This window comes from Elephas maximus, chromosome 3, assembly GCF_024166365.1.
Source record: "Elephas maximus indicus isolate mEleMax1 chromosome 3, mEleMax1 primary haplotype, whole genome shotgun sequence".
Taxonomy (NCBI): Eukaryota; Metazoa; Chordata; class Mammalia; order Proboscidea; family Elephantidae; genus Elephas; species Elephas maximus.
Genome location: NC_064821.1, coordinates 193948686 through 193976622, shown reverse-complemented (window position 1 = coordinate 193976622; position 27937 = coordinate 193948686). Strand labels below are relative to the sequence as shown.

Here is a 27937-nt window from a genome sequence, read left to right as displayed (position 1 = left end):
AGCCTACTCCCCTCACACCCCTGCAGTCATCTGCTGCCCCAACAAAACAGCACAAGTCATAAGCTTTGTCTTTTAATAAAAAATAAACTGTGACAAGCAGATTTCTGAATCCCAAAACAAAGGGAAGAGAAGAGGAAGAGAGAGGTCAAGGGGTCAGCCAGGGTAGAGGAGTGAACAAGGCTCAGATTACCCCTGCCATTCAAGCCAGGGCAGAAGGGATCAAAATCCGCTCCAAATGAAGCAGGAAGGAAAGTGGTCAGACTCCAGGAAAGACTTCCTGGGAGTCAGCGGTGCATGGATTGTAAAGGGAGCAGCAAGGGGCCGCTCCCTGCAAAACCTTAGAGACCCCTGAGAGGGGAATGTTCATGTCCAAAGCGGTAGCTGCTTTCAGAATGAGGTCCCCAGAAGTGGCGCATTATGGTGGTTTAGCTGGTTGATGTTTTTTGCCATGGGTCCTGGAACAGTCGGGTTTTAGGGTCTCCTGGAGCAGTATGTTTCTGGAGGGTCTCTGAAATGGTCAGAACTGAAGGATCCTCTCTGGGTCTTCCTATCATAGCCTGGATCCAAGTCTGGGGCAGCCCTGGTTGGAGAGCCTTGGCTCCATGTGCTTGGTAGAAGGGAGTCCCACTGCTGGGTGCTATCAGTAGCATGGAGTGGCAAGAGAAGCTCCTCTCACAGAAGAAAGAGGAGGTCTTTTGTGCTACTCTCACCCGGACCAGGGCTGCATTGTCCAGGTCCCCAGCCAGCAGGGCCAGGCACCCTGACCTACCCACCAGCTCCAGCCTGTGCCCAGAGTTTATGCCACCTCAGTGCCCAGGTGGTTGTTGTCAGTGTCCACGTCACTGGCAGAGGTCCTGTGTTCCTTGGGGGGCTTGAGGGGCTGCTCCTTGCTTAGTGGGGCCTTCTCCCTGGGGGGCAGGGCCTCACAGCCCTGGACCTTTCCCCGGGCTCGGAGTGCCCCCAATGGGGAGGCGACGAAGCAGATGAGGGCTCCCAAAAGCACTAAGGCAAGGAGCACAGTGACGGTGAGGAACTGGGGCCAGTAGGTCCGCTGGGCAGCCAGGGCGGCCCCACCACCGACCCCGGCCAGTGAGGCCTTCACGCGCTCCCGGGGAATGCCCGCCAGTTCAGGGTCCAGGGCCAGGGGCTGGTCCTGGCTGTCCACCCAGTAGGAGACCACGGGGTAGGAGAAGCCACTCTCAGTGGCCCAGCACTGGTAGAGACCCCCCACCCCATCCTGCAGCAGCAGCAAGAGGGAGCCATTGTAGATGGTGGAAGAGGCTTCTGGGACTGCTGCTATCCCGTGACTCCAGCGGTAAGAGGCCAGGGCTGAGAGATGGGGGCAGGGGAGCTCCAAGATGGAGTTGGGAGCAGCCAGAACTTCTTTAACTGTAGAAAGAAAGGTGGTAAAAGGGTTAAGGAAGGGGAGAAAAAGAAACGCAGCAGGGTCTCTACCCTACACTTGGACCCCAACTCTCATCTCTATCACTATCTCAACATCCATTTCAACTCCCAATCTCAACTCTGACTTCCTCCCTATCCCCAGTCTCCACCCCAAACCAACGCCCAGTGTCCTTCCTCACCTCCTTCCCCCATCTAACTGCACCTCTGACACCAAACCAACTTCAACCTCAATCTTGAATCCCAGTTTGGCCCCCAGCTTAGAATTCCTGTCCCTCCACCCTACAGCTAGGACCCAAATCCACCCTCACTCCAGGTGCTTGGGTGTCAAGCTAGGCAGGCGCAGGGGAGGAAGGGCTGGGAAGAAATTCAAGCAGGAACACCCACCCCAGCCCCCAAACCCTCCAGATCCTTTGTGCCTCCCCCAGCCCCACACTCACTGATCTGGGGGCGGGTCTGAGGCTGGTGGTTCCCACCCACGGGGCCGGTGGCACATGCCCACTTTGGGTTCCCTCGCTTTATATCCTGCTTCCAGGAGCTCCTGAGGGGGCAGGGAAAGCAAAAAGCATCCCTTGAAACAGACAAAAGTGGGAAGAGGAGGGACAAAGGGAGGGAAGGGCAAGTGGGGAGCAGGTGGGCTGGGGAAGACGAGGAAGAACAGAGAAGGAGAGGAGGAGAAACCCAGAACTGCCGGAGCAGCTTCAGAATTGCCTGGCAAAACCCCATCTGTGAAGGATCTCACCACAGGAGGTCATGATCTTGGAGTGAATGTGTTAGAGCAGGATACAAAGGGTCCTGGCAGACCATCTGGCCACCGTCCAGGACTGGTACTCACAGGACAGGGCTGGGCAGGAGGCGGCAAGTTTGAGACTCAGGGTCCCAGGCACAGTGGGGGTCCTGGGCAAGGACACAGTCCATACAGCTCTCATAGATGCTACAATTGGCTCGGGGGACTCTCTGGACGCCACCTGAGAAGCCTGCAAACACCACGCCCTGCAACAGAGATGGACGGCATCAGGGTGCCCTGGCCCCACCCAGTAAAGAACTGGCATCTGTCCCAGATCCCCAAGGCCCTGCCCCACCAGAAAGCCATCTGATGGCCAGGTACCTTCCCACCTGGGTAGAGGCCAGCTGCAGGTTTCGAACAGGCTCGGGGGCAGGGAACAGCTGGATCTCCTCCACCAAACGAGCGTCACTGTTGTTGCTCACCACCACCTTGTGGAGGGACCCTGTGGCTGTGGGGAGACGGAGAGCTGGGATCTTCTTGGCTCATCCATAGAACCCCCTTTGCCCTCTCCCTGCCTCCAGAGGTCCTCCCCAGCTGTTGGAAGGCTGCTCCTGAAGACTAATGTGGATACAAATCAAGCAGACTGTTTCCTCTACGCCATGCAGATGGAGCTCTCCTGTAAATGACTTAAAATCCCTTGCCCTTCTGCCCTTCCTTTGCAATGGCCTGTCAAACCCCATCTCTGGAGGAACGCAGCTGCCCACTTTTCTCATGGACATGGGGGAGTGGGCATTTGAGCACTTCTGTAGAAAGCACATTACCTGTCCTCCACCTCCATCGAGTCTTGACCCCAAGGCACCTCAGCGAGGTCTACCTGACCACCTTGTTAAAAACAGCAACCTCCCTACCTGGCATTCCTGATTCCCCCTCACCCTGCTCTAATTTTCTAATTTCATAACATTTTATGTAACTTTCTCATTCAGTATGTTTATTGTCTGTCTCCTCCCACTCCACAAGGACTGGGATTTTTATCAGTTTCACTCACTACTGTATACCCAAGTACACAGCTGATGCTGTTACAAGAACATTAAAAACAAAAAACAGTTGACAACGAGTTGATTCTGACTCATGGCAACCCCATGTGTGCAGAGTAGAACTGTGTTCCACAGGGTTTTCGAGGGTGTGACCTTTTGGAAATGGATCACCAAGCCTGTCTTCTCAGGTGCCTCTGGGTGGGTTCAAACTGCCGACCTTTCGGTTAGTGCAGGGTGTTTAACTATTTGGCCCACGCAGGGACTCCTCCTAGTATATAGTACCAAAAAGTATATAGTAGGGGCTCAATAAATATGTCCTGAGAGAATGAATGAAGCTGGTGAGTTTCTTTCACTGAAGTGCATGGTCATCCACCTCAGCTAGGCCCTCAATATGTCTGGCAGACTTTCCACATCCTCCCACTGACTCTTTCTCGTCTTTCCACATGACTATCTGAATCTACTCCTCTCTCCTCAGACCTCCCACCTCCTCCACCCCCTCACTCCCAGCTTATAACCTTGTGTCCTCCTACTTCATAAGGAACACAAAAGTCTTCAGATAAGAGCTTCCTTGGCTTCCTGTCCCCTGAGTTGATACTCCCACCAGATCTCACCCCTCTTCATTCTCATCCCAGGGAGGCGATAGCCATCCCTCCTCCACGCAAAGCCAGCCCTTCCACCTGGGTCCTAGACTCCTCCTACCTCCTGTTCCCTCAGCTACTTTACCTGCCAATTGTCCCCTTTCTTGCCCATTTCTTCACTCTCTCTCTCTCTCCTGAATCTTTACATGCTCCCATCTATCAAAAAAAGAATCCTTGCTAGATCCCACACCCCAATCCAGTCACCACTCATTCCTTTCTTCCCCTTCACAGTGAAGCTTTCAGAAGGAGTGATTTCTACATTTGCTGCTTCCAGCTACCCTCCACCCACTCATTCTTCACCCTTCTAATATGGCTTCCCCCTGTAAGGCAAGCAGCTCTTGCTAAGGCCACCAGACACCTCTGTATCTGTCTCTTCCACCAGCCTGAAAGCTCAGAAAGGGTAGGGACTGGGCTGCTTTGCTCCCCACTGTATTTTTAGAGCTTAGCAGGGTGCCAGGCACATAGTAGGTACTCAGTAAACATTTATGAGTGAATGAATGAATTCAAAGCCTTCCCTCCTCAGCCTGGGTTGGAGTCTGCTGCTCTAATCTCTGAGGGATGTCCTAGAGCCCTTTACTCACTGGTGCCCAGGTACATGACCAGATGGCTGTTCCCTTCAAGGTCCTGGGCTGTCTCCACTGCAAGCTGTGTGTACTCCACACCAGACTTCACCAGCACGGGTGTCCCCAACACCTGCCCATCCATCAGGAAATGGTCCTTCATGAAGGTCAAGGCTTTATCAGAGGAGGGGCCCACTGAGCACTGAAGGGGGAAGGAAGCAGGTCAGAGTGACTCTCCCCTTTCCTGCAGTCTAGCCCTTGCCTCTTGCTTCCCTCTCCCTCTGCTCCCTTCTTTGGCCCCCTCCCTCATGATTTATACCATGCAGTCCTCATGTTGGAATGGTGGTTAAAAGCTTAGACTCTGCAGCTGCCTGTCTTTGAATTCCAGCCTTTGCATGCCAGTTTCCTCAACTGTGACGTTACCAATTCCTACCTCAGGCTAGCTGTGAGGATGAAATGCACTAATACATAAGGAGCAAGTAGAACAGTGCTTGGCATGAAGTACTCAATAAATGATAGCTCTTGTTACTTTCACCCTCATCATCACCTTCATCAAGGGTGCCTGGTGGCCAGCAGGAAGCAGGGTGAGGGCTCCATACGGGTAAATACCATGTATTACTTACCAGTGCCTAGTGCAGGCCCTGGCACACAGTCGCTGATCAATAAATGTCTGCTGAGTCAATGACTGGATGAAGATGTCCCAGAAAGGGTTGGTGTAGCAGGGAATGCTTCTCATTATGGTTTGCATGAACTTGCCACATGACTATGGAAAAGTCCCTTCTTCATTCTAGGCCTCCTTTTTCTCTCCCATGAAATGAGGGGGTTGCCCCAGTTGTTCTCTAACGGCCCCACCAGCCCCAGCATATTGTGCCTCTGGGACACCTGTGTTCTGATCTTGAGCAGGATCCTTGTCCTCCATATCCAAGATCATGGTCTTAAGGCCAGTCCCAGCCCTGTCACCTCAACCTGTGTCCTCAGACAAGTTACCTCATTTCTCTGAGTTTCAACTTCCTCATCTGTAAAGTGAGGGAATAACATCTACATCTCATTTTTACTTCAGAAATGAGCATATGTACTTACTTTCACTTCCTCCCAAAGGAAGTTTTTGGTAAAGGCATAAACCTATAGGAAAGGAGGCAAAAGCAGCCACATTTTGGACATTGGAAAGCAAATAAACAAATGGTAAATGACTTAGCTGACCAAAGAAAGGGAAGAACAAAAAAAGGGAGTTCTTAAGCCAGCATTGGGGGAAGTCCTAAACCATCCTGATCTATAAGGCAGAATTCCTAAAAGTTCATGAATTAGTGATTTCAGTTACCTGTGGAGGGTTAAAGCAGGGGCTAAATAAGGAGAATTATTTGAAGTCTGTTTAAAAAGCAGGCAGAGCCCCCTCCCAGTTCCACACAGGTGGGTGACAGCCCCTTCCATGCCCTGGCCTAAGACTGGAGGTTTAGTCTCTGGAGAGGGTAAAACAGAGAGTCTCTGGATGGAGGGCTACAGCACTGTTGAGGGGGAACACCATCCTGAAAACAGGGGGATTAAATGCAGGCAGGCACACTACATGCTGAGACCCTCACATTTGCCTTCTTCTTCCATGGCTCCCAGACATTGGAGCCAGACCATCTCCTTCCAAGTAGAAGACTAGAAGACTCTATTATGGAGAAACTGATCAGAGGCCCAAGAGGAAAGACCTAAAGATACTGACATGGAGGGTACTCAACAGAACAGCCCAGCCAGATCATCCTTAGTAGAGCTATAAGGGAACTCACGTTACCAAACCATAACTATGGGTGCAGAGTTTCCAAACACCTTTATGGACTCCTACTCTTAAACGTAAGTAGGTCGTCAAAGATTATCAGACACATTCACTAACATGAAAGAGACCAAACAAACAGAAAAAACAAACGAATACCTAACACCTAAGAGAAAAGAGAAATGATTCAAAGAGAAGAAAACTTCTCAGAAAATTATCATTATTACCCTCAGAGAGATAAAAGATTGTAATTGTGAAATAAGAACAGAATGCTATTGAGTTCTCTAGAGAAGCAAAACCAGTGAAGCCCATATCTATCTATCTAGTGAGGGATTTATCTCAAGGAAATGGCTCACATGGTTGCCGAGGTTAACGAGTCCCAAGTCTGTGGGTCAGGCATCAGGCTGGAGGCTTCTTCTGACTCACGTAGCTATAGGGGCTGACAAATTCAATACCGGTAGGTAGGATGGGAGGTGGCTGTCTCACCAGCTGTGGAGGCCAACCAATCCCAAGATCTGTAGGCAATAAGGCAGGCTGCTGGTTCAAGTCCCAAGAACCGGAGGTCAGATGATGAGCCGGATGCAGGATCCAGAGTGAGCAAAAGCCAGCGAGCTTTGCCAGAACGTCCGTATATATTGGATGCAGGCCATACCCCCAAGGAAACTCTCTTTACAATCGATTGATCATATCAGATCACATCATGGAGGTAATTACATTATATCACAAAATGGAGGATAATTACATCACTATATATAGCTACCAAATTATATCATTACATAAGTGCCAAACTACATCATTACATAACTGCCAAACAACGGAGAATTATGGCCTAGCTAAGTTGACCACAACCTTAACCATCACAGCTATAAGGAGGAATAGTACTTATTTCACAAAAAGAGAGCAGCCAGACATCACATGCTTCCTGAAGGAGAGCCACGATGAAGTAGCCTTGCCTCCCAAAATCAAAACCGAATCTGACCAACTTCTTATCAATTTACAGGAATTAAGTAAACTAACAACAGAGATGCAATCACCAAAATCTAGACCGGAGAAAACTCCATATGACAAATTGCAAGAGAAAAAAAAAGAAGACGGAGAGGAAACACATAAATTAAAAGAGATTTAAGAGACAACAACCTTGGGTAAGACAGTACACAGTACTGGGGAAGCCAAAACAACTTGTCCAAGGCAAGGTCATGGAAACTCCATAGACATATCCAAACTCCTTAAGGGACCAAATTACTGGGCTGAGGGCTGTGGGGACCATGGTCTCAGGGAAACACCTACCTCAATTGGCATAACACAGTTTATAAAGAATATGTTCTACATTCTACTTTGGTGAGTAGCATATGGGGTCTTAAAAGCTAGTGAGTGCTGTTTGAAATAGCAAAAAGATAGAAGCAACCAAGGTGCCCATCAATGGATGAATGGATAAATAAATTATACCACACATCGATAAAGAACAGTGATGAATCTGTGAAACATTTCATAACATGGAGGAATCTGTAAGGCATTATGCTGAGTGAAATTAGTCAGCTGCAAAAGGACAAATATTGTATGAGACCACTATTATAAGAACTCAGGAAATAGTTTAACCAGAGAAGAAAATATTCTTTGATGGTTGCGAGAATGGAGAGGGAGGGGGGGAAAGAGGTATTCACTAATGAGATAGTAAACAAGAACTATTTTAGGTGAAGGGAAAGACAACACACAATACATGAGTGGTCACAACTGGACTAAACCAAAAGCAAAGAAGTTTCCTGAATAAACTGAATGCTTCAAGGGCTAGCGTAGCAGGTGTGGGGGTTTGGGGACATCTAGGTCAATTGGTACAATAAAATCTATTTAGAAAACATTCTGCATCCCACTTTAGGGAGTGGCATCTGTGGTCTTAAATGCTAGCAAGTGGCCATCTAAGATGCATCAGTTGGTCTCAACCCGCCTGGAGCAAAGAAGAATAAAGAACACCAAAGACACAAGGTAATTATGAGCCCAAGAGACAGAAAGGGCCACATAAATCAGAGACTACATCAGCCTGAGACCAGAAGAACTAGATGGTGCCCAGCTACAACCAATGACTGCCCTGACAGTGAACACAACAGAGAATCCCTGAAGAAGCAGAAGAGCAGTGGAATGCAGACCTCAAATTCTCAAGTAAAAAGGCCAGACTTAATGGTCTGACTGAGACTAGAAGGACCCCTGAGGTCATGGTCCCCAGACCTTCTGCTAGCCCAAGACAGGAACTACTTCCAAAGCCAACTCTTCAGACAGGGATTGGACTGGACTATAAGACAGAAAATGATACTGGTGAGGAGTGAGCTTCCTGGATCAAGCAGACACGAGACTATGTGGGCAGCTCCTGTCTGGAGGGGAGATGAGAAGGCAGAGGGGGACAGAAGCTGGCTGAATGGACATGGGGAATACAGGATAGAGAGAAGGAGTATACTGTCTCATTAGGGGGAGAGCAGCTAGGAGTATATAGCAATGTGTATATAAATTTTTGTATGAGAGACTGACTTGATTTGTAAACTTCTACTTAAAAAAATTAAAAAAAAAAAAAAAGCTAGAGAATGGTCACCTAAGGTGTTCCAGTGGTCTCACCCCATCTGGTGCAAGGGAGAATGAAGAAAACCAAAGACACAAGGGAAAGATTAGTCCAAATGACTAATGGACCACAAGCTCTACAGTCTCCTTCAGACTGAGTTAGGCATAACTAGATGGTGCTTGGCTACCACCACCAACTGCTCTGACAGGGATCATAATAGAGGGTCCCTGGCAGAGCTGGAGAAAAATGTAGAACAAAATTCTAACTCACGAAAGAAGTCCAGACTTACTGGCCTGACAGAGACTGGAAAAACCCTGAGAGCATGGCCCCCTAACACCCTTTCAGCTCAGTAATGAAATCACTCCTGACGTTCACCCATCAGACAAAGATCAGACAGGCCCATAAAACAAAACGAGACTAAATGGGCACACCAGCTCAGGGGCAAGGACTAGAAGGCAAGAGGGACAGGAAAGCTGATAATAGGGAACCCAAGGTCAAGAAGGGAAATGTTGACATGTCCTGGGTTTGGCAATCAATGTCACAAAACAATATGTGTACTGTTTAATGAGAAGCTAGTTTGTTCTGTAAACCTTCATCTAAAGTACGATAAAAAAAAAAAAGATATTGGAAAGAAAAAAAGGAACAACCAATTACACTTTGTAGACCTTATTTGGATTCTGATTCACAAACTACATTAAAAATATTTTTTTAAAAAATGATATTTATAAGACTATTGGAAATTCGAACACTGAATACATATTAAATTCAAAAATTATTATTAAATTTTTCCTAACACCGAACCCAAGGTGGAGAGGGGGAGCATGTTGACACATCAAAGGGCTGGCAATCAATGTCACAAAACAATTTGTGTATTAACTGTTTAATGAAAAACTAATCTGCTCTGTAAATTTTCACCTAAAGCTCAATAAAGAAAAATTTTCCTTATATTTTGGAGATATATATCAAAGTCTTTATGAATGAAATGATATGATATCCAGAATTTGCTTCAAAATAGTAAGTGTAGGAGTAGGCAGGATGTAGACGAAAGCAAATTTGATTAACTATGAGGTGAAGCTGGCTGATGGGTACATGGAGGTCCATCATATTATTCTGTCTTATTTTTATGCATTAGAAATTTCCTATAATAAACCATTTTTTAAATAAATGTGACATTCAAAGTTCAAAAATCTTGGAAATTATTTTAGCAGAAAAAAAAAAAAAATCTAATGGACTAGAAGATAAACTTGAGAAACTCTCCCAGAAAGTTGAACAAAACCCAAAACTTGGAAAATAGAAAGGATTCAAAAATTAGAGGACCAGATCAGGAGGTCCAGCAAAAAGTGAGAAAACACACCCCACTAGACTGTAAGCTCCATGAGGGAAGGGACTTTTGTCTGTTTTGTTTGCTGCTATATCCCCAGTGTTTAGAATAGTGCCTACAGTATGGCCTCAATAAATATTTGTTGAAAGAAAAGGAAATAGGAGGAAATAATTCAGGAAAATTTCTTAGAACTGAAGGAACTGAATTTCCAGACTGAAGGGGCCCATTGAGTGCCAGCAGAATAAATGAAGACGGTCTCACCAAAGTATACAATCATCAACTTTCAGAAATCAGGGACAAAGAAAAGGCACTACAAGATTCCAGTGAGAAAAAACAGGTTACATTTAAAGGGCTAGAGATCAGACAATCTTAGGGTTGCTCAACAGCAGCACTGAAAGCTAAAAGCCTTCAAATTTTTGAAGGAAAACTATTTTGGGCCTAGAATTACATATACCTAGCTAAACTATCCATTAAATGTGGCAAGAATAAAGACATTTTCAGATATTCAAGGTCTCAAAAAATTTTACGTGCCATGTAAAGTTTTTCATATCCTTTTCTAGGAATCTATGGAAGATATTCTCCACTAAAAATGAGGAAGTAAAAAGCAAATTTAAAAAAAAAAAAAAAGAGGAAGCTACAGGATGCAAGAAACACAAGATCATCACAGGAGAAAGGCAAAGGGAATCCCCAGGATGGTAAGAAGGGAGATTCCAAGACAGCAGCTGTGCCCTGCATGTAGAGGGCCTCCAGTCTAGACTGGAGCAGACACGAAGGCTCTCTAGGAAGATGAAATTGTTAGATGACCTGATGAAGCTGTCTTCAGAAGTCATTCAGATAACTGAGGAAGAGTATGGGGTTGAATTAGAAATAAGAGTTCAAAAACAAAGCAAACCAAGAAGTCAAGATAATTACTAACCGCAGGCAGGGCAAACAAAAAATTATGCAAAAGGAAAGTAATTATGGTTTACTACCTGGCTTGACTGTGAATAATAAGAGTCATAATGTAAATATTTATCTAACCAATATCACTATAAAACTACATTGGGAGGTTGAGGGTGGGTGCAGTGGTACGTTGGTAAGCTGGCTTTCCAGGGGTTGGTGTGGGGCAATCCTGATTTATAATGTTTGCTGATTTCTGTGGTAGAAATACTCCTACCTTAGCCGATTTCAAGCTACCAGCGGTAGTGTCATTGAACACTGAATTCGGAAAGAGGTGTGCAAAATCAGCTCTTGCTAGTTGCTGCAAACCAGATCCAGCACAACACTAGGTGGTGAGGGGGGTGGTGGTAATGGTAGGAAGACAGCTAAAGCCTCACCTTCCAGAATGGGAATTCAATACACACTGCTTAAAACTGAAACATCAAGTAGTAGCAATAAAAGCATGTTATTTAGACATCTGAAGGTAAATGCCAAAAAAAAAAAAATCAGCTAAAAGAGTTGAAGGTGGTAGTCTCTAAAGAGAGAAAGTGAAGGATATGGCATGGGTCTGTTTTTTTGTAATGAACCTTGTAGATCTAGAAACCTTGGTGGCTTAGTGGTTAAGTGCTACTGCTGCTAACCAAAAGGTTGGCATTTTGAATCCACCAGGCGCTCCTTGGAAACTCTGGCAGCTTTACTCTGTCCTTTGGGGTCGCTATAAGTCAGCATCGACTCGACGGCAATGGGTTTGTAGATCTATTCTTTCATGTACATATAAAATCTGATTTAAAAAAAATGAAATGCAGGTGAAGATGCCCAAGATAGTACTTGACATATGGCCCATGCTCCCTGTTTCCTCAGTGATATACCCAGGTATTGCCTGGGGGGAGGAGGGTGGCCTTGGTAACTGCTCTGTGTAGGATAGGGTTGGGCACCTGTGGAATGTGGACAGCTGGATCGGGTACATATCTGAGCAGACATGACTGGTAGGGTGGGGAGCATTAACACTTAGTGAGCATTTACTATGCCATGATAGGTACTTTTCCGTGCACATGTGTGTGTCTATGTGTATCCGGGCTTTGCTCAGAGCAGGGGGTAGTACTCACGCTGCCTGGCCGGGGGCTGGGCTCAGACCCCATGTAAGTAATCCAGCGTGAAGTCTCTTTGTTCATCTCCTTGTATTTCCCCTCAAAGACCTTCTCGATGTCCATAAGAGAGAAGGCACAGACGGCAGAGCTCTTGGTCCCACCCATCTGCCTGTAGACAGCCAGAAGGGACATTGTCTGTGGTCTCCTCTGCCATACCAAGGAAGCTCCCCCTGCAGCCCTGGCCCACCCTCAGTGAGAAACCACAGGAGGGCAGAAATGTGGTGGCCTGGGTCAACCCCCAGCTGCTTCTCCCACCCCCTGCTGTGGTTATAAGGGCTAGAGAGCCCCAGGCAGTTTTCTGGCTCTGGCCCTGGCGCTAGGCCCATCTTAGGATCTAATGTGTAATAACGCTTAACGAGAATTAATTGGAGCTCAGGCCCTGAGGTAGCTCCTGCCTGTCCTGCCCAGGATGGGCTGCAACCAGGGGATGGGGCAGTGTAACCAGCTGTGAGTTAGCTCCAGATGAAGACCCCTTATTTGAGCTCCATGGATTCCTAGTGCTCAGAGAACGGACCCAGGACTACTGGACTGTTTTTATTTCTTCAGTACTGGTCTGCAGAGACAGAATGTCTGTCCCTCACTCTCTCTTTAACCTGACTGCAGCACACACTAGATTTTCTGTTCTGGAAGTGTTGAGTACCCAGACATCACCTACACCTCTGGTCCCAGAGATATCCTCAGCAGGAACCTAAACACTGTGGGGCCAGAGCCCAGCTGTAGGACCTTGGGCCAATCAGTTAACCTTTCTCAGCCTCCAAGAAATGGCTTAATTTTTTGTTGTTGTTGTTAATTTTTATCTTATGAGGCTGACTGTGTTTCCCTCTTTGCCCTGGGCATTAGGAAGCTCAGAACTAAATTTGTAACCAGCATCCAGGCACTGTGCAAGACCTTATGACAAGCATTTGTAAAGTGCTGACTCCACCCCTGGCTTCTCTTATTCTCCCATGATTCCATTTCTTCATCTATTTTATTGTAATGTTAGGCTTTTGTAAGCTGCCTCCCATCCTTTTTGGACTGAGCAGGATATAAATTAATAAGAACCTCTCTGAGCTTTATTTTCCCCACCTACATGAAGGGCATGAGTGAAATTCTTGGGAGGTGGTGACTATCAAGTGCCTTCCATGTAAAGAGTAGAGTAGGTGCTTAGCTCATGTCAGTTCCTGCCTCGCTTCGGGAGTCAGGGCCACACGAGCGCTGGCCCCAGACACCCGGTCCAGCCCCAACGTTCCTGCTCCGCTGCTCACCACTGGGAGGTGAAGACTGCGTAAACGTAGGAAACTGAGGAGGAACTGGCAGGCAGCAGGACTGCGTGACGGATGACGTTGAAGGGCAGCTGCCCGTGCCGCGCGCAGAGCAGCTGGGCCTTCAGGAAGGTGGTCCACTTCTTCTGCAGCAGCTTCTCACCGCCCACGTCGTTCTGGGGACGCCCCAAAGTCAGGGAGGAGACTGCTGCCCCTAATGCCCTCGCCCGGGCCCCGCCCCCGCCCCGTCCCCTTGTCTCTCCCCGCCTCCATTGGGCCCTAAGCCCTCAGTCCCGCCTCTGCCATCTCCCCATTGGCTTCCCTACCGCCAGCCCCGCCTCCCGCCCCGGCTGCAGACCTTGCAGACTCGGGCCACTCGGGAACTGCGGACCTTCTCGAAGAAGTCAAACTCGCTGGCGGTTTCCTCGAAGAAGAAGTAGACGACCTGGGTCGAAGGAATGGCTGCCACGAAGGAGGCGTCTGCTACAGGGCCGGGGCAGAGGGGCTTAGAGACTGAGCACCTGACTGCCTTGGATTCATTCCCCTTGTTGAAAACCCTTGGTTTGGCTCTGGAGGCCAAGAGACAGGGTATCTCGGCTCCCACAGCTGGTCGGGGTGGGGTTGGGGGCGGCTGGAAATTCTTTATGTAGGTAGGATGGAAGCTTCATGCAGGCGGGGGAGGGGGTGGCTTTGTCTTCTCTCCTGCTGTATCCCCAGGGCCTAACTACTGCCTCTCACATACTATGCCCCCAAAAAAGACAGTAGAATGAATTCATAGAAATTCACAATGCCAGAGCTCCGGGGCTCCAGGAAGGTGGCCTGAATCTGTGCTGCGTGGGGGTGAGGTTCTTACGCTGCAGCCAGCTGAGGAAGGTGTCGGTCCTGAGGACAGGATGGCCCAGTGTTCGTATCAGGATGGGCTCACTGCCCAGGAAGTTGTTCATGGTGCCAGAATACAGCATCCCATCTGGGGGGATAAGAAGAGACTTATCAGGCACAGGGCTCCCCTAATGGTATCAGACCTGCCTCTGACTGAGCCAGCATCCACGTCAGTCTCTGGGCCCTCTTAATTCTTTTCACACTTTCCTGAGCCCCAGCTCACACACCCCTACTGAGCACCCTTCCTAGGTCCCTCTGCTCACAGAGAATGTGTGGCCTTCTATGCTTTGGTACTTTCCAGCCTTTCTCTGGCTACTTCCTCACGCAACTCTGGCTACTTCCTCACGCACCCAGCTGAACAGCTTGCCAAATAGAATCACTCATTGTTCCCAGAAGGTGGCTGTGTTTTCTGCTTCCACACCTTGGGTCCTACCTTACTCTTTCTGGAACATCTTCCCTGCCCATCTACCTACCTATCCTTCAAGTTCCCACTTTAAAAGCCAAAGGCTACCTCCTCCAGGAAGCCAGGGTGGGAAGCCTGTAATGGTTTGTATCTGAGAGGGCACAGAGCCATGATTTCTTCTTTGTAATGCCTACGATTCCTAGCATGATACCTGGTGCACTAGAGGAGGTGCGCACACAGTGCATATTTGTTGAACAGATGATTGAATCTCAGGCCTCTTCTCTGCCTGAGACCCTTCCTGGACCCTTCTACTTCTGTGTCTCTCCCCATTCATCTCTCTACCTCCTTTGTGTCAGGTCCGGCAGGAACTGGTGGTTGGGGTACCTGATTCTCCCTCTCATCTTGTTCTCTGAGGCACCTGGCTTCCCCCCACCCCCTCTGTCTCCTGCCTTTCAGGAAACTGTCAGATTGTATATTTCACAGTGACTCAGGAAGGCAGACGTTGGGATGGACCGAGGAACCTGATACTCACCCACCACGACAGCCGTGTGCTTGTGGGCTGGGTTGAAGGGGCTTTGGCCTTTCCCCTCTACGACATTGTCCTCCAAGATGGGCATAAGGTTGGAATTTTTGAGTTCCTAGAGGGGGGGAGAGGCTGGGGGGCCAGAACGCCAGAGTCTCACGTCTGGGAAATCAGGGGACATGAGGGGGGAAGGGAAAGGGACATACATCAAGGGAAATTGGTCTGGAGCCAGGAAGCACACAAGGATCTCGTGCCTGGAAGACCAGAGTTTTCCAGAGCTACTTTTTTTTTTTTTTTTTTTTACAGAGGATGAGCTGAGTGAAGACGTGAGGAGGGAGGCTTGGGGGCCTGAGAGCTGGGCACCAGATAACTCACAATGAAGGTACACACAGGGCTGAAGGCAAAGGTGCCGCAGGCGTAGAGATGGGTGGCATTGAAAGAGACCAGGACACGGATGAAGTTGAAACACTGTGACTGGAGGAAACAGAAGAGTCAGAGCCAGTTGCTACTTGTCCCAGAGTCCTGGGCCCCCAGAATCTGCCCCTCACCTTCTAGTGGGGAGAAGGAGTGGGCAATGCTGGGGCAGTCCCCGTACATCTTTATAGAACATAATAAAGACAGATAATCACGCAAACAAGCATTCTCCACTGCCCTGCCTGCCCAGCCTGAGGTCATCCCAGTGATGGTCTGGACGCTAGGACTCCCCACCCAGAGCTCTCCTACCTCTGTTCCACTTACCTCATTGCTCTTCCTCTTAAAGGCACATTCAGTCTTTTTCTTCTCACTGGCTGGCCAGGATATCTGAAGCAGAGAGTCAGGAGAAGGAGATGAAGGGAGACGAGGTCTTGAGCTTTAGCTCTGGCTTCTCATCCCCTCCTTGGCTCTGGTGTGAAATCACCAGCAGGTATAGTGGTTAGTAACACGGTAATGGGCTGTAAAACATCAGTTTGTGAGCATGGCTGTTACTGTCAGGATACTGACATTCATTACACCATAGCTCCATGGTAGAACATAGCCTCTGGAGTCAGACAGACCTGAGTTTAAATCTAGGCTTGGCCACTTACTGCTTGAGTGATCTTGGTCAAGTTCACAGGCTGCTGAAGAACACAAGTAAGTGGCACATGTAAAACACCTAATGAAGTGCATGGTATACGCAGCAGCAATTGTCAACCCACGCATTTCCTGAGGAAATTATTAAAAGTATCAGTTCTTGGGTCACACTCTAGAAAATCTGCTTTTTTAACCATGCTTGGTATGATTCTATTCAGGTGGTCCACAGAACACAGGTTGAGAAACGTGATCCGTAATTGCTAGCACTCTCTCTCTCTCTTCCTTCTTTCTCCCTCTTTCCATCATATTGTTCCCATTAGTAGAGTGACTATAACAGAGAAGCTTCAGTGATTTCTGTCAGTGGGTGAATATCAAATTATTGATATAATTTGAGTCAGTGTTTATTTCCTATGTCAATAACTTCCATATCAGCCATTTTGGCAATGAATATGATTCAATCAGTTATCTGGTGCCGAGGAATGGCATCATAATATTTCTTGTCCATTATGTGGGTAGCAACTGGGCAGTTATTCATGTATAAGCAGCCCAGGTCCAGGGCAGCTGCAGGCCCCCTCCTCAGTCCCTTTATCCCTGGCCTCCTCACCCTGTTGAGCAGCCTTGGGACCCCTGGATCTTGGATATTCAAGGCCAGAATGGCCTCTCGAGCCCCCACATAGAGAGTGTTTCCATCATCACTCAGGAGCAGAATGTCAAAATCCTGGAGGTCCTTCTGCTGGAAGAGGCTAAGCACCCTGCGTCCATCCCCTGTTGAAAGGTGGTGAGAAGGAGTGAGTGATGAGGAGTAGGGGGCAGGCAGCTGATCCCTGAGATAGAAGTGGGGGAAGGGGTGGGTTGGCAGTGTGCTCCCCAGGCCTTGGCAGCCAGACCCTCTCTTCTCCACCAGCAGCTCCCCCTCCGCCCCGCCCTGCTGGCAGCCACAGGAGCTTTGTGTGCAGAGCCCACAGAAGAGAGGAGAGGCAGCCAGAGATAGAGAAATGACAGCCTAGGACTGGGGACGGGTGGCTAGCACCCAGGAGACAGACAAAGGGACAGGAAGCAGAGTGAGACACAGGGAATGTTCTTCAGGCCTGGGGGCTGCGGTGGGGGAGAACACCTTGTCCCCAATAGTAAGGGTAGCAGCAGGCAGACAGAAAGACAAGAGGATGTTTGCAGCCGCAGGCAGGAAAGCCAGACTGTGTGTCAGAATAGCTGTGGGTTTTAGGGGTCCCTCTTACCACCACCTCCACCCGCTTCTTTCCCCTCCACTGTTGTAGGAAATTTCCACCTCTTGAATCATTGTTGTAGGCTGGACAAAAAGGAAGCATTTTCCTCAGTGGTCCCTATAGGCATGCCTGGATGTCACCGGGGCAGGGGAGGTGAACGGGTTGCAGGAGGCTCACCTAGGCCATCTCCATTATCTTGGTGTGATGGCAATGACGGCGACTATGATGTGTGTGATTCCTGTCCCATTGGCCTATCAGCAAGGGGAAAGGAGCTCCTCAAACCCTCTATCATTAGCACTTTGCACTTTTGCTTTAGTTAGTGGACTGATTAGCTAACTGTTACCTTTGGGGGCTCAGGGAATCTTAGGACCAAGAAGAGGAGTCGGAGAAGAATATGTGGCATGGTGCTGGAATGGCCAGCCTGAGAGAGAGGAGTTTGCTGGAGGAGGCCAGGCCTTCCCCAGAATTGTATAAAACTCTCAGTTACAGTGCTAATCAACCTGTAGTATGACTTCCTGATTGCTCACCTGCCTCCCCTGTGAACACCTTGAGGGCAGGGGCTGAGTCTGGTCCTTGTTTCCATCCCAGGACCCAACATGAAGGATACCTCTCAATCAATGGGCAACATATATTTTCTTCACTAGGTTGCCTTAGGAAGATGCTAAAGACAGCCATGCCCGGATACCCTGCCCCTACAACTCTGACAGGGTTCATATCCTTTTTGGAACCTTCTCCCAGAGCTGAAAGGGCCAGTAGCCGCACAGCCTCCATAGGAGACCAGCAAAGCTATGCCTACAGGGTTTCTGGGCCCACTCCCCAGCCGTGCCATCCTAGGTGCTGGTATTCCTGGTGAGGAGGTCAGTGCCATGTGTCCATGGTGCTGGAGCCTCTCAGCAAGGTCTGTGTGGTTGGCATGGGCCTGGTGCAGTAACCATCTCCACAGATGGTCTCCTCGCGTGAGCCTTAGATTTGAGGGCACCCAGGGGCGTGAAAGAGGTTAGGGCTTTGAGGTGCCCAGCTGATGGCCATGACATTTAAAGAGAGAAAGAAAATCCACCAACTTTGGAGAACTGGAACGAGCAGTGTCCTGGACTCCCGGCACCCTTGCTTCCCTTTCCTCAGTCTTCGACCCAAGTGAGTTTCACCATGTACTCTCTTCTGTCTGAGTTTGTTTCTCGCTGTCTCTTTTTCTGAGGCCCTTGGTTTCTCTCCTGGCACATCTCTCTGTGTCTCTGTGTTTCTCCATGTCCATTTTTCTCCCCCTCTCCTTCCATTCCTCCACCTCCCTCTCCTCTCTCCTTCCTCCACTCTCCCCAGCTCTATGCTACACTTCCCCAACATCAGACACTTACCTGCATGGTATCTGACCCTGGCCACAGGCTCCTGCCCACTACCCTTTGTGGTTGTTGGCGGCAGCAGCAGCAGCATTAGTTGGAAGAGGAAAAGGCCCAGGAGGCTCCGGAGGTCCAGGCCCAGGGCTAGGAGGGCCATGGTCAGTCAGGGGCAGTCACCAGCTGGCTCTGGGGAAATAGGCACCCAGACACTCTCAGGGTGAGCCAGCCTCACCACATCCGCCTGAGGACCAATCAGAGAGCCCTAGGTAGCAGAAGTGTGAATGCAGGAGGCAACACTAAGAGAGGGGTGGTTTCCCCTCTGGGAGAGCCCTAAGGGAATCTCATTTCCATCACCCTCGCAAGCTGCAGCCTGTTGCCTCACTATTCCCTCTGGGTAAGACCCCAGCTATCCCCTGTCCTGGCCCTTCTAGTCTCCTTTCACCAATAGCCCTGTTCTGCCTGTTCTAGCCTTTTCCTCAGGGAAGTCCTTACTGTTTCCTTCCTCCCATAGCCCAGAGCCCAAAAACTATTGGTGGGCCCCAGGGAAGGAATTTCTGGGAAGCAGATGCTTGCACTCAAAGCATACCTTCTGGGTAACTGAGTAGCATCTGGGGCATTAAAAGCTTGCCAGCAGCCGTCTAAGACACAACTACAGGTCTCTACTTGCCAGGAGCAAAACAGTCTCTGTGAGCCACAACCTCATCTACCCTGAGACCAGAAGAACTAGATGGTGCCCAGCGACCACCACTGACCCTTCTGACTGGGATCACAATAGTTGGTTCCAGATAGAATGGGAGAAAAATACAGACCAAAACTCAAATTTTTATTCAAAAAATTTTAAAAAGCCAGACAAACTGGAACAGTAGAGAGCACTGGACTCCCTGATACTATAGCCCTGAGACACTGTTTAAACCTAGAACGGAGCCTATCTCCTGGGATCACCTTTTAACAAAGTAGCAGAGTGGCACACAAAATAATATTACTGGTAAGATTGGTGCCCTACTTAAAAACCATCAGTATGAGACCAAAAAGTCAACAATTACTCAAAAGCAAAGATGAGACGATAAGGGGCCAGGGAAGCGAGAGTACTGGAAAGGGAGCAGACAGAACAAAAAGAATATTGATACATTGTGATAAATATAAGTAATGTCACTGAATTATTTGCATAGAAATTGTCAAATAGGAACCTAACTTGCTGTGTAAGCTTTCACCAGAAACTCAACAAAATATTATTCAAAAACAAAGTACACATTCTTCAGACCTTACTAGCCTTACTAGCCTTTGAGATCTGTTGGCACTCTGTGCCTCAAGCTCAGCACTGCCCTCTGATGACCTAGGCAGGCAGACCTGGTCGGAGTCAGCCTGCTCTGACCACTCCCCAGCCCTAGCTGGGCTTGGGGGTCTCTGACACTCAGGCCTACCTGGCTGTCTTCTTCCAGGGAGTCAATGATAGTCCATCCCCACAGGCTGGCTATCTGCATTATCCAGGAGTGGCCCTGAGCAGGGGGCAGCTGGCTGGCTTCCAGTCTCTGCAGCACCCCTGCTTGCTTATCTCTGTGCTCCTGATGTCTGTTTCCCTGAGCCTCTGCATAATGCTCCCCCCCTCCAAGGCTGCCAGCCCCAAGCTGCCCATCTCACATACCCCTGAGCCAGCCACAGTGTGGAAGCCAAGTGTCCAGATTCTCGTGTGGAGATGCCATCCAAGAGAAGGAAGGAGAGGGTTCCCAAGCCCCAGAAGGCAAAGGACGGAAGGCTCAGCCCGGCTATGCCGGGACTGCAGCCCCCCAGGTGCCCATAGTCCAAAGCCAGCGCTGGACTCTGGGCCTGGGAAACCAGAATTTCCACCTCTCGAGTTATGGCAGATTCCTGGCTTGGGCGGAAGTAGATGGATTGGGAGAGTAGAAAAAGAAGCTCTGCCACCTCTCAGGAGACACACCTCTTTCTTTTTCCCTCTTCCTTGCCACCATCCACCCAGAAAGTTTAGAAGGCCCTTCTGGGTCACTTCAGTCATTCCCCGGTTCTCTATCACATCGCATCCAGTCTAACCAGCCCAGAGGTGGCTTCTCCTCTTGTTTAAGATTTCCTGTCTTTCATATTCCTCTTTCACTTACCCACAAGGTGGGGGTCTCCCACTCCTACCTACTGGGAAGTCCCTGCAGTGCTCTATCCTTCAAACCTCCCACATCTGGCTGAGCCATAGTCTTTAAAAAATAAAACAATTGCGTCAGGCTCTTATCCATGGCTTTACTGAGGAGGCCCTTCCTGTAGTCCAACCTCCATCACTCTTAGGAGCATCAGGCCAGTGGGAGGCCCAGGAAATTTCCCGTTTGAGCTCAGGCTTCTGGAACATGCTTCAGAAGCACTCAACCCCCAGTGGTGGCTGCTCACCCCTCCCTGCCAACTGTGGGGAGTACCCTATAATGCAGGGTTAATGAGGCAGCCAGCGCCAAGGGCTCCACAGCCTATAAAGTGGGTAGTTTCCTGCCCACTCAGCCCCTGTCAGCTGATGGCAGGTTAAAGAGCAGAGACGTCTCAGGGCTAATGGACTCCAATAAATAAGCCACCTCCATCTTAAACGCACATTCCTCACGGTGGTCAGGAAGCCAATCCTGCAGTGTAACCTCCACTCCTCCTGCTACAGCACCAGCCTTCAGGAGCCTGGCTATTTCTCAGAATTCCTTCTCAGAGCCTGCTCAGCCTTCCCTCACTCTCCCTCTGTTTTCATTATCCCTCCATGCCTCTGGCCAGTCTGAGACCAGCCTCTCTTGATGGCTGTTTCTGTCCAGACTTGCATAAGCCTGCCCCAGACTCTCCTGCATGCTGGTTGCAGAGAGAATCCCTTCTCCTTGGGAATCTCCCTCCTTGGGAGGCCATGGGCCAGGCCACCCAGAGAGTCTCCTGGGCCCTCAAAATCAAGGGAAATTCCCGCCTGCTGAGTTTCCCCAAACCCTAGCTTGGATCTGAAGACCCACCCTGCCCCTGGGCCTCTCTTTCAGATCAAATTGCCTTATCTGGGTCACTGGGAGGAGTTCTGATGGGGGGGTGAGAGGCATTTCCAGCCCCACTCTCCCCACCCAATGCCCTGTTCCCCACCTCTCTGGAAATGGTAGACCCAAAGCCTGGTCCCCAATGCTACTTTCCCCCAGCCCCAGGCCTCCTCTTCCCTAAGCCCTCCAGCCAATATCAATAATTTGCACTATCAGGCTTTAGTCATTTCAACAATTTTAGAATGTAGGCACCAACATAATCCCATCATACAGATAAGGAAAGCGAGGCTCCAGGAGGTTACACAACTAGAAGGCAAATCAAATTCAGGTGTGCCTCATTCAAAATAACCCCTTCTTAGCCAGGCTGTCTGCCTGGAGTCCTACCCCCTCAGTCCTGCTTCCTTCCTGCCCCAATCAAGGAAACTCAGCTCTGAGCCACCTGAGTGGAGAAGGTGAGTGTGGAGGTAGTGGTAGGCTCTATTTCCTCTGAACTGAAAAACCATATCTTTGGGGGTGATTCCTGATGGGGGGAGCAGAAACTTCCCCACAAGAAGGCCATCAGGAACCACTCTCCTGCCTCTGCGAGAACCTCCTGGTCAAGTTCTACAGAAGAGCCTGAAGAGGAGGAAGGGCATTCGCACACCAGAGCCTCTGGAGTCAGACCCAAAGTCTCACTGCTATCTCTCTTGCTGCAGTTGGCGGAGCCCACAGCCATGGTGGCTTCATGGATGTGAGACCTGTGCAGTCACACAGGGCCCCATGCTCTGAAGGGTGCCACACTTGGTTTAATGCTCTGCTGTTGTCACCTTGGAAGTCTTAGTAATTTTTGAACAAGGGGCCTTGCATTTTCATTTTCTGGGCCCGGAGTATTATGTAACAGGTCCTGCTCACAGGTCAAAGAAACTCAGAGCTGGCAGGGTCCCACCCCCTTCTTCACGGGACAAAAGAGGAAACCAAGGCCAGGGAGGGGAAGTGACTTGGCTAGGGTTGGAGTCAGGCAGCCGGTCGGGGGGTGGCAGGGGAAGGGGTCAGGTGCCCACGTATCAGGCCACAGGGGCTGTGCCACTTTCATTGGCCCAGTCTAGGGTTTCCCCTGCCCCTTTCTCCCAAGCCCTGGAGCCCAGCATAGGGACTTCTCCATGACAACAATGGTGAGTTCATCCTCCCCCTGCTGGGATCCAGCTCCTCTGGGGACTCCTCCCCCACAGTCCCTAGACCACATCAAACAGTAGCCCCTTCCTGCCAGGCTTTATAGCCCAAGTAGAGACCTAGTCCTAGGGGTGGAGGTGGGAGGGGAGAGGAGATGTTTCTCCTCACCCCTACCCCACGCCACCTCTGAGCTTTACTGCCAGAGGCTCAGCCTCTTCCCACCAGCGGAGCATGGACTCCTCACTGAGGGATGGGCTCCCGGAGCCACTCCTGCTCTGCCAATGACCTGAAAGGTCCAGTCCCCCAGCCCCTTCTCCCAGGCTCAGGACAGCCCTTGAAAGAGCACAGTCCTGGTGGACATCTGCTTCCTGGCTCCGGTTCCTTAGCTCCACCTGCCCTGCCCCTTGCCTGCCTCGTTTCATGATCATAATAAGCATGTCAAATCAACTTCTATTTATTGAGTGCCTACTGTGCATAAGAACCTAAGCATGTCCCCAAGTATCCACTCCTCCAATATCCCCGCACCTCTTCCCACCCCCACAATCTCCCAGCTTCTTGCTACCCACCCAGCCCATTCTCCCTAACCCCCCTTACCCAAAGCCACCCAGGTCCCTTCCTCCAGTCTGACTAGGGCTGGAAGGCTGTGCTGAGTATCACACACAATGGCCTGACTCCCCTCAGTCTGCCCCCTCCTTAGTAGGGAGCCAGCTCCAGACAATGGCCCGCCCCCTCCTCTCAGAGCTGTCAGCTCTCCCGCTCCCTTACCTGGAGCTTGGGGATGCCGCGCGTTTCCCTCCCTGTGGAATGCCAGGCGTTCAGGTCTCCCAGTGCCTCCGTCCCTGCCACACCCCCGCCCCCCATCCCACCTTACTGGTCCTCAGTCGCCATGGCGACCACATCTCTAAGTGGGAGGGACTAGAATCTCCCGATATTCTTCCTCCTCCTACTGGTGTCCCCCTGTTCCCCACCTTCTGCGGCTCCTGCATCCACATGTGTGAAGGCAGGGCTCCAGATGTGGGGGGAGGTGGCAAAGGGGCACACTTGCCCCACCCCCATCTCTGCTTGCTCCCTTTCCCACCTTCAGGCGGGTACCACCCTGCAGATCCCCCCCAGCTGAGTTCTAGGGGTCAGCTCGGGCCAGTTCCCCTTTTTGGTCAGTTTCTCTGGTTTCCCCCCTCCCCAAGGAGTCTATGTGTATACAAGGGTCACACCTGGATTCCAACCTGGCCCCATGCAAACTGAACTTGCCAGTGAGAGTGCAAATAAACACACAAATATCTACGCAAATGAGCCAAGGGATAGGGTCTCTGTCAAGAAGCCCAAGAAGCCTTCTATTAATATTATCCTGACTTCCATGGGAGGGAGTCCACTGCAAGGTTCCAGTTCTGCCTTTTCTTCCCATCTTACTGAAAAGGTTGCTCCTCCAGAAGCCTTCTTTTGCTACTATCTTGTCAGGGGAAGGAGGGGAAAGTCCGTACTATAAGAAGAGAAACGGAAGGCAGACTTCTGAAGGTCTAGATGCTGATTAAAAAAAAAAAGATAAAGAAGACTGAGCTAGGTTCTTCCCCATATGGGAAGGAGCAGAAGCTGGCAGGGTTCTTGGTAGAGACTTTGGGAGCTGGGCCTTATGTCTCTCCCAGTCCTGATTTTATGCAACCCTATTTGCCAGAGCTCTCCTGTCCCCCCTGGGTTTCAGCTTCTTCACCAGTAAAAGGAGGAGTTGAAAAAGCCTCTTCCAGGCTGGCTTCTCTCACCTTGTAGGAGGACTGTAAAAAAGGAAACATGGTGCTGGGAATTAAGAGCTCTGGGTCCCAGGCCTGCCTGCCTGAAGCATGCTTTGTGATCTTGGACAGGACACTCACCCTCTCTGATCCACGTAGGTAAAATAACGGGCTTTCTAGCCTATCTGGGAGCAGTTTGCCTTCTCCCCAGACTTACCGTAATAGTATTTTTAGGAAGAACGAAGTGAATGTGCTGGCTCTGGCCCGGGCAAAGGGTTTCACAAACCAAGTCTGGTTCCCTTTTAGGTCTAGGTTGGGGCGGAGGGTAAGCATTTCTGTCTGGGGTGGGGCGAGGAGGGCATGCATGTGCTGAAAGCAGAAGTGGACCCTGAGCAGAGCTGCTATCACATCCCCCACTGCTTCCTGACTCTCGGTGGCCCTCAGCACCTAGGGCCTGGGCACTCAGAAGGTGCCTGTTTGTTCAGGCTCTTCTTCCCCAGGACTAGGGCACAGGGTAGCAAGGGAAGAAATTATTTGGGACCAAGGTGGCAGGAACTAGAGAAAACCGAGCTAGTTCTCTGACAGGAAAGAAGAGGATTGGACTGCAGAAGGATTTCTTACCCCCCAGGGCATCCTTGAGTCTCTGACCCGTTGCCTTCCCTTTTCAGGGAATTGGACCCCCTTTCTATGGCAGAATTGGAAGGGGCTGCAATTCTGATATAATCCAAGGGAATTAAGTAGGAGGAGCCTACAGGTCTAACCATGGCTCCACTTCATGCGGGGTTACCCAGCCAAGCTTCAGGGGTCCTCTCCTGGCCTCCGGATATGGAAGTCAAAACTTCTCGGAAGGAGCTAAATTGTCCTAAAGAGGAAGCATGACTCTGTCTGGGGTGGCAGCGGTAGCCACAATGAGGACCTTCTGGGTGAGCTGGACGCCTGGGGCCCCTGATTGCAGTTCCCTGGTTGCACAGTGGTTAAAGTGCTAGGCTGCTAATTGAAAAATTGGTCATTCCAACCGGCGAATCCACTAGCCTCTCTGTGAGGGAAAGATGTGGCAGTCTGCTTCCATAAAGATTATAGCCTTGGAAACCCTATGGAGCAGCTCTACTCTGTCCTGCAGGGTCTCTATAAATCACAATCCACTCAAAAGCCATGGGTTTGGGGGATTGAGAAGGAGAAGGGAGAGCCTTCTCACATCCTACCATCCATTGCTCCTACTGCGGTACACACAATTCCATTTCCTCCAGTTTGCCCAGCCTCAGTTTCCCTACCTGTAGGAAGCTGGAGTGTCAGGGCCCTGTGTCTTTGATTGGGGGAAGGCCAGGGACTGACTGGTAAAGTTTAGCAGATGAAGGTCCTGGGGAGGAATGAGGCATAGGAGGAGGAGGCCCAGATATTCTGCCCCCTAGGACCCACCCCTCAAGATCTCTGGAGCTGCAGAGGCTTGTGAGGGTAACTGTAGGGAGTGCCCTGGGGCAGTCTCAAAGGTTTCCCCTCCCCCGCCCGTTTCAAGATGAGTAGACATTGATAGCAGCTACAGAGTCAGCAGAAGCACCTTCACCCCCTGCCGGCTGCATCCATCAGGCACCTTTCGTATTTGTGGGGCCTCAGAATGTCATTCTGCGCCTCATCTGGAGCCCCCTTGGAGTTGCGCCCGGGGGCAAGTGCCCCCCTCTACCCCCCCCACCCCGATAGGCCAATGCGGAGCTGCCCTTCCCTTAGTCCCAGACCAGAGGACCACCCAGCCAGGGCCCCGTACATCATCCATTGAAGTAGGCACACAAACACTCCATGTTCACAGCCCCAGGAACCTGGCATCCTGCCCCCTATCCCACCCCAGGGATCATGGTCCCCTTCTCCACCTCTTTCAAGCCTTACCCCAGCCCAGCAGTGGAGACCCTAACCCGGACATCCAAGTCGTCCGGCGGTTTCTGTAACGGGCAGGGGGCAGAGCAGAGCAGGGGCGGGCATGGCTAGGGGAGGGGTGGGGACCCTGCCAGCCGCCTCTGGTGCCCCAGTTCCCAGGCAGCTCTTAAAGGGACCAAGACAGATTAGCCAGGGGCAGCTTACGGGAGTGGATGTAGGGGAGAGTGGGGTGGTAGGGAGAGGGCTGGGACTGCCAGGGGCAGTAGGACCAGGGTGGGGGAGTCTGACACCTCCCCTACTCCTCTGGAAACCCCAAGCTCCTTTATCTAGCCTTTCCCTCGTCCCATGGGGCTCCCATGCTGGCCACCCAGCTTCTGACCACCACCTCCTGGGATCCTGGTCCCTATTCTCCTTGGGCCCCTGCCCATTTCCTTCCCCTCCCCCATATTCATGCCACCTCATTTCCCCGTGAGAGCTGCCAGCTGGCACTGACTGGTACTAGGCACGCAGAATCAAATCGGCCCAAGGAGTGTGAGGGCCTGAGGCCAGGCCCGGAGGGGGAGGGGAGGCCAGTCTCAGAGTCAATCCCCAGGAGACCAGGTTGGGGGCAGAGAGGGGGTGAGGGTGCAGGAGGCCCCTAACTTTCCCAATTGCCTCTCCAAGTCTTGTTTCCTCTGCCCTCTGGGGGCAGGATGAGGGGAACCTAGGCTCTGGGAAGGCTGAGAGACCTCGAGTCTTGGCTCATCCCCTCCCTTCCCCACTTCCTAATGGGCTGTCAGGGTTGTGATATAAAAAAGGAAAGTGATGTAGCTGATTCTTCTGGCCCTATGGAGGACCTGGGACAGCTGAGAGACACACACAGAGAAGGAGAGAGAGAAATAGAAACTTAACAATAGTGGACAGACAGACAGACCAACAGCAGAAATCTTCAGCTCTCCCATCAGTCCCCTGCTCAGAATCTTCTCTGGCTCCCCAGTGTCCACAGAATGTATTTCAAACTCTCTGGCTGGTGCAGAAGATTTGTGCTCAGAGTCAACTCAATAGCACACAACAACAACATAAAGTACCTACTATATTGTCAGGCACCGTACTAGGAACTGGGGATCCAGCACGAATTAAACAGACAAAAATACCTGCCCTCTGGGAAAATGCGGAACAGAATTTCAAGTTCTTATGGAACCCAGACTTTCTGGAGCCGTTGAGGCCCAGGAAACTATTATCCTGAGGAAATCTCTAAACTTTGAACCAAACTATCCCCTGAAGTCATCTTTGAACCAAGGAATAGTTTAGTCTAATCGGAAAAGAATGTTAAGCAGTATACCCTTTTAAAGAGTTATCTATATGTGACCAGATTGACAAAAGGGTAGATAAGAAACTGAGGAGGCATAGAGTCTGTGTTAATGAGGGTAAATTTTTGGGAAAAGGTTGTTGGGAAAAGTGACACAACTTTAAGAATGTAACCAGGGTCACTGAACTGTGCACATAAAAATTGTTGAAGTGGTATATGTTTTGTTGT

At 50.2% G+C, this 27937-nt stretch overlaps 1 protein-coding gene across 5 annotated transcripts; it reads right to left on the bottom strand.

The window, feature by feature from the left end:
• Positions 1 to 59: 59 nt before the first annotated feature.
• Positions 60 to 24864, bottom strand: SEMA4A (semaphorin 4A). Of its 5 annotated transcripts, none has more exons than XM_049880762.1 (16): positions 24773 to 24864; positions 18717 to 18884; positions 16746 to 16906; positions 15830 to 15892; positions 15467 to 15565; positions 15101 to 15206; positions 14140 to 14253; positions 13645 to 13769; positions 13290 to 13462; positions 12004 to 12154; positions 5441 to 5482; positions 4382 to 4562; positions 2518 to 2636; positions 2237 to 2394; positions 1842 to 1942; positions 60 to 1389 (listed from the first exon to the last, which is right to left on the bottom strand). In XM_049880762.1, the coding sequence occupies exons 2-16, from the start codon at positions 18853 to 18855 to the stop codon at positions 797 to 799; spliced, it is 2325 nt and encodes a 774-aa protein (XP_049736719.1). In that variant the 5' UTR covers positions 18856 to 18884; positions 24773 to 24864; the 3' UTR covers positions 60 to 796. The 5 variants fall into 5 exon arrangements, with proteins under 5 accessions (XP_049736719.1, XP_049736720.1, XP_049736721.1 ...); XM_049880763.1 differs by having other exon boundaries at positions 18717 to 18939; positions 24773 to 24863; XM_049880764.1 differs by lacking the exon at positions 24773 to 24864 and adding an exon at positions 23600 to 23616.
• Between the last annotated feature and the right edge of the window lie 3073 nt (positions 24865 to 27937).